The following is a 14,827-nucleotide window of genomic DNA, read 5'->3' as shown; positions in this document are numbered from 1 at the left end:
ATCCATTCACACCTAGTTGTGAGACTAATTTTGTGTAGTGGAATAATAATTCACTGCTTGAATAGATGGAAAGAAACAGGTGATTTCTGAGCCTACTTATATCTTTTAGTGACATTGTATTTTGGGGAAATAAATTTGAAGGGAAGCCAATGAGAGTTGCTACACTGCACAAAGGTTTCTTTTGACTGATCAGAAAGTTCTCCCAAAAAATGATACTGTAAGCCTGAAATCACAGCATCAGCAGATTTGTTTACTTTGTGTATAAGGCACAAGGGAAAGTGATGAAGAAAACAAGGAATATTTAGCCCGTGATGAATGTGGCCAACAAAACTGATAAAGAATGTGAATCTTCTGAATTCTAGGTCAGCTACCTTTATTTGTAGTTCATTTTGGAGCTCTGAGAGTGTTGCACATATTGCACGTAATTCTGAAGTGGTGTGGAGTCATAAACAAATTCATAATACAATTCATGCTGTTAGGGAGGAGAGAGGTCAGAGGGACGGCACTTCACTGATCCTAAATCTGAACAGTGATCTTGGTAAGAGAAAACATTATGTCAGGGAGTCTCTGTACATCCAAGTCTTGCAAAATGCTTACAGCAAGTTTGCATTTGCGTTGTCATAACCCCAGAGCTAATGTGACGTGATGTGATAGGCGTCTCCCAAGGTTTTCTAGCCGTTAGAGCGGAGAGTTGAAGGCTCCAAGAAGTGCTCTGAAGGTGCCTTTGCACATGGTCGCATTCTTGTAACCCTGGAATTAAATTGGGTGGAGAAGCTTCTGGACCCAGTTGGCTTTGAAAGACAGGAAGGACTGGGTGAGCTGACCTTTGGTTCTTGCTATGAAGAAACACATCAAATAATCCAGGACTGACAGTCAGGACACTGAAAGATAACAAGTATGGCTGAATGTAGACAAATAGATATATAAGTATTTATGTATAGTAGTTGCATTTTCAGGTCTGAGTTTCAGATGCTGGATGAGTTTCCGAGCTGGTACATCACCAAGCGTCAATGAAGATGTTCTCCTAGAAGACATTATTTCCATTATCTTCTTGGTTGGAACTAGTCAACCCATAATTGCGGAAAATATCCATAGGATCACAAAGGATTATTAACAAATCTTCCTGAAAATTGATTCAGTATAAATTGATGATGGAAGGGGATGTTATACAGGCTTGCCCTTTTAGATTAGAAGATCAGGGTAAAAAACATACTGTGGACAAGATGCTATTTGTAGAAGGATGAATTGGATGTGTGATTTTTCAGACTTTTCAAAATTTTGACCCTCTCAAAGCTTTCCAGTGAGGTTTTGTGTCCTTTAAAAATAATAAAAAAACCTGATACGGAAGTTGCTCTTCAGCATTTAGCCTTTTGCTTTTATCAGTTGTCCTTTACAGGCTGTTTCGATGTAGTCTAAACACCTATGCCTATAAAAACAGGGTGAAAAAACAGATGGCTTCGGAAGTCCTGTAGTATCTGCGGTCTAGAAGAGGCTGTGATTTATTAATGCATTGTGAATGGTTCCTCACACGAGCGTTCCCATTGAACATAATGGGACGTGCTCTCTAAGTGAGTATTCTCAGTAGCAGAAAGGAAGTCTCGCTTTATCCTTTGCTTTCTGTGATGCAGCAAAGCTACCTTATAGATGATGAGCAAGCTGCCTTATAGATGATCGTGTATAGTTTTCCGCGTGAGGCCAATCAAATACATTTGTGTTATTCTGCAGCAGTACTATCTGAATCTCTCACGGAGCACTCTGTCTGTTCATTTAGGTTTTTGCCAGTGGGTTAACTCGGTGGGACTGCACGAATGCCGTGCAGAGCAAAAGTGTTTCACCAAATGAAAAAGCAATGTCGGAATCGCGCCGCGGGATTCTTCCGACGCTTTTCTCCATCTGGACATGGGGACCAGTTGATGAAAACAGCTTTAGTGGCTTCCGCCTGCATCTTGCGGCTCCGGTACGGCGGGGCCGCGCACTCATCGCCGCCCTCCGCGGGGAGCTCTCGCTCCTCCTGCCGCGGCCCGCGGAGACGGGCGGAGCGGCCGGTCCCTCCCCTCCCTTCCTCTCCTCTCTTCTCCTCTCCCCTCCCCTCCCGGTCGCCTCCGCCCGCCCCCCGCTCCCTCCCCTCCCTCCCTCCTGCCGGGGCCGGCGGCAGCTGAGCGGCCGCAGGCGGCGGGCAGCCCGGCGGGATGGCGGTGCGGGTGCGGGTGCTGCTGGCGCTCTGCGGGGTGCTCGCTGCCTGCCGGGCGGCGGCGGCGGAGCCGGCGGCGGGGGGCGCCAGCCGGCGGCGGCGGCTGAGCGCCGAGGAGGGCATCTCCTTCGAGTACCACCGCTACGCCGAGCTGCGGGAGGCGCTGGTGGCCGTGTGGCTGCAGTGCCCCGCCATCAGCAGGATCTACACGGTGGGGCGCAGCGCCGAGGGCCGAGAGCTCCTGGTCATCGAGGTCTCCGACCGCCCCGGCGAGCATGAGCCCGGTAAGGGGGGCGGTGGCGGCGGGCGGCCCCCGGCCGTGCCCGCACCTGGCGGCAGGTAGCGGCGGGGCGGAGCGGAGCGGGGCTGCTGCCCGGGGCTGCTGCATTGGGCCCGGGGTCCGGCGGCAGCGGGCAGACGCTGTCCCTAAAATCTTCGCTCTAGTAGCGGCAGCGGCTGTCAGCGATCGCCTGCGCTCAGCGCACGGCGTCTTTATGTCTCTGTCGTTGGATTTGGCGCCCTGTTGAAGGGAGAAACACGCTCAACCCGCTACGAAACATCAGGAGATGCAGCAGCAATAGGGAATGAACGTGCTTCCGTCTGCTCTGCAGGGCAGCACCTGGTGCAGATGTGCTGAAAGGGAAGGCGTTGGCCTCCCCGTTCCCTGGCACGAACCAAACTGTCGGGGAAAAAACCATTAGGTATGAATGTGCCCGTGTGAGCTGTGTAACATGGCCAGGCTGCCTGCGGAAAGCGTGTTACCGCGTCAGACTACAGGCATTTGCACAGATGTCTCAGCGTGTGTGGTTATGTGTACCTGGGGTTTGAGACATTTTTTATAAAAGGGGATGCGATTGACACTGTGCATTTGTTTGATGCCTACGAGTGTGCATTTTTCGTCGTTCCCAATTTCAGAATCGATAGTATCACGTATGTCTGTATGTGAAAAGGCTCAATCCTGAAAGCTGCTCAGTACCTGAGGCCCAACCATAAGCCACCTGCAGTCGTGTCTTCACATTTCCCTCGGTAGGTTACACAACAGGCCTGGAAGCCTGTGACTTTTAGCTGGAGGTGTGGATTCTGTGCGTCTCTGGGAATTTGGTCTATACAATTAGTGCTTAATGTTCTGCTTTATGACCTGAATATAACCTTGCTTTGCATCCTCAAGGGACTTACATTTTTACTGACTGTATTAGGGCTACTGGTAAAACTTAGAGGTCATAGGATATTGGACATAAGGAAGACAGAAGAGGAAGGCAGGGTAGCAAAGCGTTGTCTTGAAATGAAAAATGTAGGAATTGCAGTGAAATTTGAAAAATTTCTTTGTGGTATGTTGCCATCTTGATATGAAGGGTGATCCCGAAGCTAAGAATTAATCTATCGCCACTATGTAATTTGCATGCTAGAATGATACGCAATTATTGTTGTGACTTTGTGTTACTGTCAGGGGAGAGTTGCTACAGCTCATTTATTTGGCACTTCTGTCAAACCAGCTGAAACAGGGACAAAAAGAGCACTCTGCAGTCTGAGATGGGGCCGTGGCTCTTCCTAGAGACAGGAGGCTTCTCCTGTTGGTGTAAGTGACGTGAGAAAGGGTTTGTCATTGAGCCCAAGCAAAAGAGAATCCAACTTTGTATCAATGAGCGATAACAAACCGCAGAAAAGAAAATTTCCTATGGATTGCGCCCACATACAAGCTAGAGTGAATGTCGAGCGTTTCCTATAGAACATGCTCGGTCCCTCACAAACGGAGCCCTGTAGACGAAAATGCCACATGTTGTGATGTCCAAATCACATGTCAGGGAATGTGATGAGTCCTGGCAATCTTTAGTGGTGGATCCTGAAAATGCTGGGTTTTGCAGAGGATTAACCAGGGTTTGAACCAGAGCAAATTCATTGTTTTATTTAAATCCTCAGTTTCATTCTGCGAGGTACTGACCATTTCTCACAAAGTGGAGAGCTGCTGTAGCTTTCGCTGTCTGCAGTGGCACATGAGAGAAACTCAGGATCTTTTTAGGAAGGTCAACGAGCCAGACCCCATGCCTAGTTATGGTTGTGCTCCTTGAAATAATTGTAAAGGCACTGTTCACATCCCTGCTTCTTTGTTACAGAGCCTAAGCCCCTAAATATTATGCTAATGGTTGCATTAGAGGTGTTTTCTTCTTAATAACGCGCCCTTTCTTCTGCTATGTAGTAAAAGGTAGCACTGCTTATTTTTCTATGTGAGCTTTTTTAAGCTGTGCAGTAAAAGAAGTGGAGCCTTGTACCAGCCTTGGCAGGAAACAGGAGGCTGATTCTGCAGCTCTTACCTGAGGGGGGATCCTTGCTCACTCTGAGCATCCATGCTTGATTCCCAGGGCAACAACAGGAATAAGGATATTTTGTGTGATTAAAGCTTGCAGGACCAGGACCTGATTTATCATCATCTATTGTTAAAAAATAATAGAGAGATTCACAGACACACACATACACAGTTATTTTTTCTTTTTTCACGACAGGCTAAGAAGATGTTATTCCTGAACAAAACCTGTTCCTACAAGATATCCTGAGTGTCTCAGGGTTTATTTTAAAATAAGCATAAGTATAAACAAAATATATGCTGTGGCTCATAGGTTTACCGTCTGTAGAGAGCTCATGCTTCTAGAAGTCTGGTGAGTATGCAGGGACGATACCTGAATTATCTAGTGAGCCACTGTGAAAACAAACAAAAATGTTTCTGTTCGCTTACTGAGCAAGTTGATGACAAAATAAATCAGGAAAGTGTCAGCAGAGCATCAATAAAGACTCTTTGTACTGAGTAAAGAGGCTTTGTACTGAGTAAATCAAATACTGCACATACATGCATACATTGCATAATCACGCATATTGCATGGCCGTGCAGCGTTTTGTGAATGCATTTGATCGTATGTAAGCATATAAATAAACTTTAATTTTAGAATATCAGCTATTTTTGGAAATAAATTTGTAATATATGTGCAATATTTGAAAAAAATGCATGAGAGAAATAGGAGAACTTTAGAAACGTGCTTTAGACTTCCAAAGCAACTGGAACAAATCCTTAGTGAACGAAGCAACTGGAACGAATCGTTGAGGCCTCATCTTTTGCTGGAGTAAATACACATTATGAGGATTTTTTTTTTTAAAGTCCTGATACTGCATTGGAAACCAGAGTGACTCCATACGAGCCAGTCTGGTTTCTTGCATAGGCATACAAAGTGTCTTGGCAAATCTTGGAAACGGGGATTAGTCACTTGGAAGATGAGCACGGCCTTCACTGAGCTCTTCCCAGGGACATGCTAAATGCCAGAAGCGTGAGACTGCCTAAAGTTTCTGATCCTACGTTAAATACTCAGAGAATGTACTGCCTTCTCTGCAAACTTGAACACCACGCTACCCATGCTTCCCTTCTGGTTCATGCCAGAGTTCGTTCTAATATTTTGCAATATTTTTTTTGTGGCAGCAGTTTCTTTAGGCTGATACTGCACCCGTATGGGAGATTAGAGCCTGCAATCGCTGATGGAAAAGGAGCTCTTGAATAAGGATAAGCAAATCCTGGAGCTGAAGATATTTGAACTTTAACAAACAGGTTTATACTGAGGCAGCTGCTCCATGCAGATAACCTTTGAATCGATGGGGACTAGACAGTTGAGGCAGAGGAAGACTTGAATGAGACTATGTCAGTGGTTAGGTGTAGAAGGTGTTGTATGAACCTAGACTGGAAGCGATCAAAACGTTTTGGAGTAGCTTTGATTATGTGAGAAAATACAATTTTCTCCCTGTGCTTGCCAAAAATTGGCAAAGTTGACAGAAGATGGCAGACGGCGAGGTGAGATAAAGCAAGGAGAAAGAGATTGTGGGAAGTTGATGAGTTGATGATGCACCAAGGAAAAACGGAGGACAGTTGACAGTAAAGCACAGATTTTTTCTGGGACAAACTAAACAATGTTTTGCCTTACTTCAGGTGCAGGAGAATACTGTCTACTCCTGAGAGAGGAAGTAGGCTCTAGCTTTGGATATCTCATGTTCTGTTGAACAAACACCCGATGGATGCTGATCTCTTGAGGCTTTTTTTATTACTATAACTAAGCTCATTTGGGGCATACGTTTGTATTCTTTAATAGTAATGAAATATATTTAGAATTGATTAATGCCAAAAGCAGTTCTTCCACCATTAATGTTCAGCCACTTGTTTAGGCATGCTGCCACTTCTGGCTCATTTGTACCATTGATTTTGGTGGTGCAAGACCAGTCCCCTCCATTACTGCTTCGCTTTGAATGTGAAAATGAAACACTTTAACATTTTCAAGATTCCTAGGTTGTTTTTCTTTTTTTCTTTACATGAAAAAATTACAAATAAAAATTTCTCTCAACTCCTACTTTCTTTTTATAAATCACTAAGATTTTTATAGTGGTTATTTTTCAGTATTTAGTTTTGTGAAGAAATCCTCAAAGTAAGGCTTATTAATTGACTGGTTACGTGTGTTACAGGTACAGGCTCTGCAAATTACTTTGGCATCAAATGGAGGGGAGAGAGGATGGATGAAAATACAGATTTTGTTACAACAAAATGATCTGCAAATTTGTGACATTTTCATCAAATTGTTCATGCTAGAGAAAAGGAGATGGAAATCCTGAAAATACCAGAATAATGGCATTTTGGAAACAAAATATTAATGTTTTTTCAAAGCAGCATTTAATTTAGAAGTTTTTTTCAGTGTTAATGATTTTATTGTTCATCCTTCTCCCCACAAGCATCTTTAAAAATAATTCAAATAGAAGGAAAAGGTTTATTTGTAGTTAAGACATCTGATTTTCTAGAAAATGGCATACTTTGGACTTTCCAGTTTCAAACAACAACAAACTGCTGTGAGCCGGTGAGGCAGGAGCACACCGCGCATGAGGTGAGCAGCACAGTTGTGACTCGGAGCATTTGCAGGACCCCGCGGGTGTGACTTCAGTCGATTTTATGAGGTGCAACTCAGCTACGTTAATCCTTGGACCCGTCACTTTATCGAAGACCCCACTTGGCACAGTGAGGAAATGGGTTGGGTGGGTCAGTGCTGGCACTGAGCCTAAATAAGCTGCTTGACTTCCCAAACTGCAGCTCCTGTACTGCCCCCCCAAAGTCTCCCAACGTCAGGCTTTCAGTTTCTCACACTCCAGCCCTGCAGTGCTGGAGCCATTTTCTCCTGCAAAAACATAATTAAAGGGTGACTAAAAGAGAAGTGAAAATCATGCCTCTACTGTATATTAGTGAATGGGGAAATCCAAGATCTGTCCGCTAATACAGAAACCATACCTAGGGGTTTTTCTGTCACTGAAACGCTCCCTCATTCAGCTGTGGCACCAGCCATGTGAGCTAATACTTTCTGTGACAAGAAATTGTGATAACTAAAGCCGACAAATTCACAGGGAAAAAAAATTGTTGCTCGTAATGTTTGTATTTCACTGTTGCGCAAAACCCATTTTTAAATATTTTTTAGGTGATTGTAATTTAAATGACTCTGTAGCCATCCCAGAGAACCGAGAGCAAGTGCTGCTCTTTGAAAAAGAGAAACAACAGCAGCAAGAAGAAGCAAAAGTGTAGGAGGCTGCCATGATTTCAGCCCAGCGTGGGCAGGTATCTGCTGTGCTGCCTTAGCACAGTAGCCCAGGAGGGGGGAGACCCCTCAATATCACCTGTGGGCCTTGTGGGCTGTCCCGCTTCAGATGGGTGAACGCAGCGCTCGGGGTGGCGGCAGGGCGTTTTAGCAGTGGTGATGTTAGAAAGCACGCAGCTCGTCTCTTGGTTACGGTGATGTCATCAGATGCGGCCGTTCTAATTTTATCATGTACAATTAATTGCACTTGATTTTGTAAAGCTTCTTTTCCTTACGCTTGGAATTTGCAAGTAAAAATCTTGTGAGCTTTTTGATGGGCCCTATTAATATTTTCCAATTTTGCAGATCATTAATACAAATTGTATACAGCAAGAGCTTGTTATTAAATCTAGATATTGGAGAGCAGACCTAATTTTTGTATGCTTGAGGTTTAAGCAAATGCCAGTTCTTTTCAATGGCCGCCTGTTTAGTATTCCCTTTCTGGAGGGAGATGTTGAAGGATACTGGGCTTGTCGCTGGTGAGCGCGAGTGCACCGAGTTCAGATCCATCCAGCTGCATTCCATAAAGGTAGGGGCTGTAAATAGGTGGATATAAGCAAAACTCTTTGTATCAGGAGTACAGGAGATGCTGTGCTGACCACATTACGCTGTCACATTTTTCTGTCAGCTGTGGTTCAGCTTCTCTCCTTCTCTCGCGGCTTATGTTTGGAATCCTCTTTAAAGGTGAGCTGCTCTTCAGGCAGCAGGGGTAACAAGAGCACCCGCAGTGCCAAACCGAGAGTGTGAGCTGGGCAGCTGCTGGTATCTCTGCAGAGATGTATAAAATAAAATGCAGAATAAAACGTGGTTGAACCTTTTATTCAGGTAGACTTCTGCATTTGCATTTTTTCTTTCCTTTGTGCGTCAGGGAACAGATTTTTCTTTCAGAGCTTGTGAGGACGTTCTGGCTTTCCCATCAAACACCTCAGGGGACACGCTACCGATTCGCCTTCTGGGAGTGCAAATCAGGGGCTGGTTGTACCTCGCTCATTCTGCAGAAGACTGAGAGACTGTAATTAACTTTCCACAAAATCCGTTATGGGCTGTAGTGCCACTTAGGGTAGTCCCCCTGGAGTCTCCCAGCCAGGATTTGGGGTAGTCTCTGGCAGCACGATTTTAATGCTGCCTGCATTCAGAGTGGGTTGTCCAGTGTCCTTTGCAGATTCTGTAGGTTGCACAGGTCTCGAGAGGGCTGTAGGATTTGCTAGCAATAAGATGGCTGGCTGTATGTGCTGAGCGAGTTTCTTATAAGCATGTGGTTTGTTTTTAAGAGTCTTGAATAACTTCATATTTTTTTAGAATGTACTTGGTAACACTCCGTTTTTTGAAAATAGATTTTTCTTCCTTAATATTTTCTTTCTTAAATAAATAATATTTCTGAATTCATCCTCCCTTCCTATCTGTCCTGGTTTCGGCTGGGACAGAGTTAATTTTCTTCCTAGTAGCCAGTACAGTGCTGTGTTTTGGATTTAGCATGAGAATAATGTGATAGCACACTGTTTTAGTTGTTGCTAAGCAGTGTTTATACTAAGTCAAGGACTTTTCAGCTTCCCATATTCTGCCAGCGAGGAGGTGCACAAGAAGCTGGGAGGGGGCACAGCCAGGACAGCTGACCCAAACTGGCCAAAGGGATATTTCATACCATGTGACGTCATGCTCAGTATATAAGCTGCAGGGAGTTGGCCGGAGGGCAGCGGTGGCTGCTCAGGGACTGGCTGGCTGTCGGTCAGCCGGTGGTGAGTGGTTGCATCACTTGTTTTTCCTGGGTTTTGTTACTCTCTCGCTGTTGTTTTTTTCCTTTTCATTACAATTATTATTATTATTATTATTTTATTTTATTTCAATTATTAAACTGTTCTTATCTGAACCCATGAGTTTTCTTACTTACTGGGCTTCTGATTCTCTCCCTCATCCCACCCAGGAGTGGGGGAGGGTGAGCGAGCAGCTGTGTGGTGCTTGGTTGCTGACTAGGGTTAAACCACAACGCTATCTCAGTTTTAATGTTCAGCTAAAAACAGAGGTGTAGAATACCAAGAGAAGAATGTGCTCATAAAACTGGTGAAAGTCAAGGAGATGTAGGCACATTTATACATCACATTTGCAGCTAGTTGTTAATGCCATTCACGTTCCCATGGAAGTCAATGGAAATTCACAGTAAGTGTGGTTAGACAGCTGTGCTAGGCAGTCTCTGCAGTGTTTCCTAGAGATACAATACCCTCACTCCAAATTGCTTCACTGGCTGAGGTATTTAAAGACTTCCCTTTTTGTTAGACCATTTAAAAAAGGGTTAAGAGAGGCTGTGTGCTACCTGCGAAAACGCTATAGATCCCAGCTACTGCATCTCAGAGGTTTCTCTTTTATTTGCTGGAATAACACAAAGGGCAACCAAGCTGTAGTAAAAAGGACTGTAATCGTTAGGAATAAACATGACTCTACAGAAGGCAGTTGTTTTATTTTTCAGGCTTAAAATTAGTCTGCGTATGCAGAACATTGAGAGTTCGTCGGTCTGACCCAGGCTGGTTTTGACAATCCCACTCCTTTTGAAAGAGTTGATTACTTTAATTTCTTTCAGAGAGTAGAGTTGTCATCGCCTCCCACATCTGCAGAATGCCTTAACAGTTTCCAATGAAAACAGGAGGTGAGCCTGTTTTGTTGTTGGTTGGGATTAAAGGGATGTTTTATTATGGTGACATTAATGTGAACTCCACAGAATTAATGAGAAGTATATAAAGCACAGTGATTTCCTAACATTTTGTGAGACATTTTGTTAAAGGCAGTAAATTGTAATCATGTGATTTATCAAAAGAATACCTTACTATTATATTAATTCTTAATTTACTTTATTCAGGAGGAACTGTTTATTTTTCTATAATTGAGTGATCAATATCTCAAGCCTTTAAATTACACAGAGGGTGAAAATTGCAAGACAGGTCTTCCTATTTTGTAATAAACACAAATTTTTTGTTGTAACAATGGAGTTGCTACTAGGCTCAGCCAATAACTTAGTATTAAAACTAATTTAGAATTAATTCTGTGCTCATTCCACCTAATTTTTGTTTTCAAATGTGGTATGTGATTTAAAAGCCTACATGCTATAGTGTTGCTTTGCTGATTAGCAGGTAGACCTCTTGGTTGGGCTGCAGTACCTTCTGAAAATGTCTTTTCTCTACTGATTATAAAAGGAGGCGACATTGGGCAGGCTTCTAACTTGGGAACACGTGCAAGAGCTTATGGTTAAGACCTGATGAATCCCAGCCTTGGTGTGTCATCATCTAAAGTACCTTGTTGTGCTTTATATGCTTGCTTTGTGAAACATACTATTTATGAACCCTATCTGATCTTTTCTCAGCAGATTAATTTATATTGCTAAGTCTTCATACCTATTTAATTCATGTTCCTCCTAAAAAAAAAAAAAAAAAAGTCATATGCCACGTCTTTTTTTTTGGTCTACATTTTCTTTTTAAACAAAAGTCTCATGCATGTATTACCACAGACTCTTGCTTTTTTTTTTTCCCATTGAGTTGGGAATTAAACTGGAAAGAAGTGTTTGTAGCTGAATTCTCTGAAAGTGTTGTGGAATCAAGGAAAAGTGAAAACTGCAGTGTGTACTTTAAGGTTTCTAGGTCAGTTAAATAATGGGTAGAATCAGGAGCAGTGGAGTAAAGGATGTATACTTCATACACTTCATTTTGGAGTAAGTCGCAAATCAAAAGCCAGGGTTCAGTGAATTCAGTGGGATCAGAATGTTATGTTGGAAGCTTACTTTCTTGTATGCTGGGGCTAAATGAAGACACCAAGGGTCTTTGTACTTAAAAGGTTGGAAAAAAATAATCCGTATCAGTAAAGTGGTAGCAGGGTAGGGAGGTTTGATTTGCAGTGTGACGTGAATCTGTGCTCTTTTGGCTGCCATTAGATCTGCATGTGTTATCTCAGGTTTAAGGTTGAAAGCTGGTGCTGTATGGCGAGTGGGTTAGGAGCCCTGCAGAACAACGGTGCTGGAGAAAGCCACTTGACTTGCTGGTATTCGGGATTTTGGAATCGGAGTTCTGCCATGTTATGAAGAAACGATGGTATGTACTGTGACATGATAGCTGCCCTGTGGCACTGAAGTTGCCACCTTGCTTACTCCTTTCAGGTGCACTGTTGGGGATGAGGACACTAGACTAAAAGTGCGGTCTTGGTCCATAGTGCCCTTCCCTTTGGAGTGGAGGTTTCTTGCAGTGCACTAATGTTGTGCTAGCTGAATCAGCACCGGACACACCTTCCCACGACAGCAGCAGGTAACAGGGTGATTGTCAGAGGGGTTTGGTTCAATATGAAGGCATACGTTAGGAACGTGTCTGTGTAGCTACAATGGCCAGGTAAGAGAGAATCTTGAATCATAAACCTGTGGTTGGCAGTTTGAAGGCAGTAAACATTTGTTTCTAATTAATTCTTTTTCCGAAGTGAGACATTTGTAACTGTATAAGCTAGTAGCTGCTTCCTGGTAGTTGTTCATATTGAATTATGAGCAAAACCTGACATTCTTGTTTATGCACAAATTAAGTCCCATGTTGCAAGCTGAGATAGTCATTCTTTGTATGGAGCTATTCATGACCATGGAGAGTGAGTTGCCTGATTTACAACCAAAGAAAGATACTGCTCTGGCTGCAGAGCCTGCCTACAGCGAGACCAGCCATCGTATGCCATTTTGAATACTTAACCTTAAGTGTGGATCTGCCTTAAAGCCAAGTGGAAAGAATTGTTTGATCAGGTGGGACATCCAACTGGCCAAGGTTTAATGAGCTGTTTTCTTGGCAAGAGCATCCTTGCTGGTATACCAATCTAATGATCCAGTAGATTTTTTTTGGTATTGAGAAAGTGTGAGGTTTCTAGCTGCGAGACATGTCATTTGAATGTCCTTTTACTTCCGTGTCCCTCAAAAATAAAGGGAGCCCACGGTGTGATTGTCTTTCAGTTACACATTGCTGTCCTTCACTGTTACGAATGGTGTACTCCTTGCACATTTATAATTCAAAATTAACCTTTTTTCCCTATGCCAAACTGAAGGTTTTGTAGTTTAGGTTGGCTCTGCATTTTGGCTTATTGCACAAAGGCACAGTTTTAGAACTATAAGCAAGATCGGGGTGAGTCTACAACCTAAATATACACTTTTTACACATGTAAAAGATCATTACTTCAAAGGGAGCTTTATGGCTATGGTAAGCTGACTTCCCATGTCAGATTTTCAACTGATATAAACTAGACAGGGGTTTAATTTCTCCTCCCACCCAGCTGCTGAGCATCCACAGATCAAACTGAAGTCACAAATGCTAATGCTCAAGCCAACTTGTGTGTGTACCCTTAAAAAAGAGGGCTAAATGTGACTTCAATTCTGTCAGAGCCTGCAGTTAAGGAATGAGTGATCAAAGTTTATGCCTTTCTGAATGAAATTTCTTCTTTCTTTTTGGTGACATCAGTACATAGTGGAATGGAGAGAAGAAAAAAGCTGTGGGGTTGGGAGCTGGGCTATCACGTGTTTAAACTTTAAACATTGTCATTGTAGGAAGTTGTTTCACAGAGAGGAAAGGTGGTTTTGTGATAAAGGATGTCTGACTTCTTTCCTGGCTCTGCTGTGTATTTCTTGTCTTTTCGCATAAGAACATCCTCTCCCTGTGCCTCGGGTTCTCGTCTACGTGCCTAGGTTCTCATCTTCCATGCTGCAGGTTAGCGTGTGGCTATGCTGGGTACCCAATATATATCTGTACTTGATAGATGGCATGTGGTTCAGCATTTGATCTACCTTTAAGATGCAGTTCCTACCTGCTTCCTGCCAGATTTTTCCTAGTAGCAAATAGCCAAAATATTTGTGCTGACTCAGCTATGCTAATGGACATAGGTGAGGAGGAATCAAGAGTTTCTCTCCCTGTTTACCTGCTGCAGATATACAATTTTTTTTGTTGTTGTTTAAAAATCTGCCTTGATAGCAGAGGAGTATGAAGAAGGTACCAATTCTCCCTTTTCTTCCAGTGCTCATAGGTAGAGTCACAACAGAGACATCTATATTTGCGAGGTTTCTATGTGTTACGGTTAGGGAACAAATCCATAGTGGAAATAAATACTACAAATCTTCAGTGCAAATCTTATAGTACTAATCTTTAGTGGAAAAGTCTATAAGTAAACAAACAGAGGAGCACCTGTTCCTTGATAATCCATGGAGCAGCTGATAAAAATAAATTCTGTATTATAACGGTAGCCAATACGAAGTGAAAAGTACCTGACAACGGAAGACCCCCTGAATAGAGAAGTTTTAAGAGCCAACAAGCTCATCTGACTTGAAAATTGAAGAATTGTCTGAAATAGATGTTGCCATGGAGACAGAGAGGATTAGCAGCCTGAGACTGATTTCATTGGTCTGCTGCTAGCACAAGTTGCTTGTTTGAGTAGCATTAATATGTTGTCTCATGCTGCTTTATATGCTGAGACCATCTGGCATTAGTGGTATTTAAAGGTGCAGTTCTGCTATGGAAAGAGTTGGCCAACATGGTTTGATTTATGCTTGTAAGACGAGTTACAAGGGTTAAGAGGTCTTTGAAAAGCTGCCTCATGCACTAAAAATATTCTGAAAAGTCACAGCCCGTACAGAGATGAAGTGGGGCTTTGGGAAGCAGCATGGGGAATTTCAGAAGTTTGTTTTATACTCAGCGCACATTTAAAGTATTCACTGCACAAACATGCACTTTTGCATGTTTCTTCAGGTGTGTATGTGGAGGCAGCCACGTTTCTCTTTTCAAAAATAAGCCTTTTCACTGTACACTGCAAAGCTGCTTGGGAGCTACAGCTCCACCGCCTTGAAGAAGCATGAGATCATATTGCTTATTGTATTGTGTATTAAGGAAAAATATGTCATAGAGTTAAATGAACAAAAAAAGGTCTAACCGAACAGAGCCCCTCTAGGTTGCTTCAGAGTCCATGCTTTCAAGAAGAAAGGTTTTCTTTTAGTTTGACTATATACCAT

The 14,827-nt window shown here is 43.1% G+C and overlaps 1 protein-coding gene across 1 annotated transcript in view; it reads left to right on the top strand.

Moving 5' to 3' along the window:
* Positions 1-2,155: 2,155 nt before the first annotated feature.
* CPE (carboxypeptidase E) overlaps positions 2,156-14,827 on the top strand; it is a 59,530-nt gene continuing 46,858 nt past the window's right edge. Inside the window, exon 1 of the mRNA XM_076336564.1 lies at positions 2,156-2,475. Coding sequence (XP_076192679.1) covers positions 2,190-2,475 — 286 coding nt within the window. The 5' untranslated portion in view covers positions 2,156-2,189. The remainder of the gene's footprint in view (positions 2,476-14,827) is intronic.

Source organism: Aptenodytes patagonicus, chromosome 4 (assembly GCF_965638725.1).
Source record: "Aptenodytes patagonicus chromosome 4, bAptPat1.pri.cur, whole genome shotgun sequence".
Classification (NCBI taxonomy): domain Eukaryota; kingdom Metazoa; phylum Chordata; class Aves; order Sphenisciformes; family Spheniscidae; genus Aptenodytes; species Aptenodytes patagonicus.
Note: the sequence above shows the minus strand (reverse complement) of the source record. Positions and strands in the feature narration are given on the sequence as shown.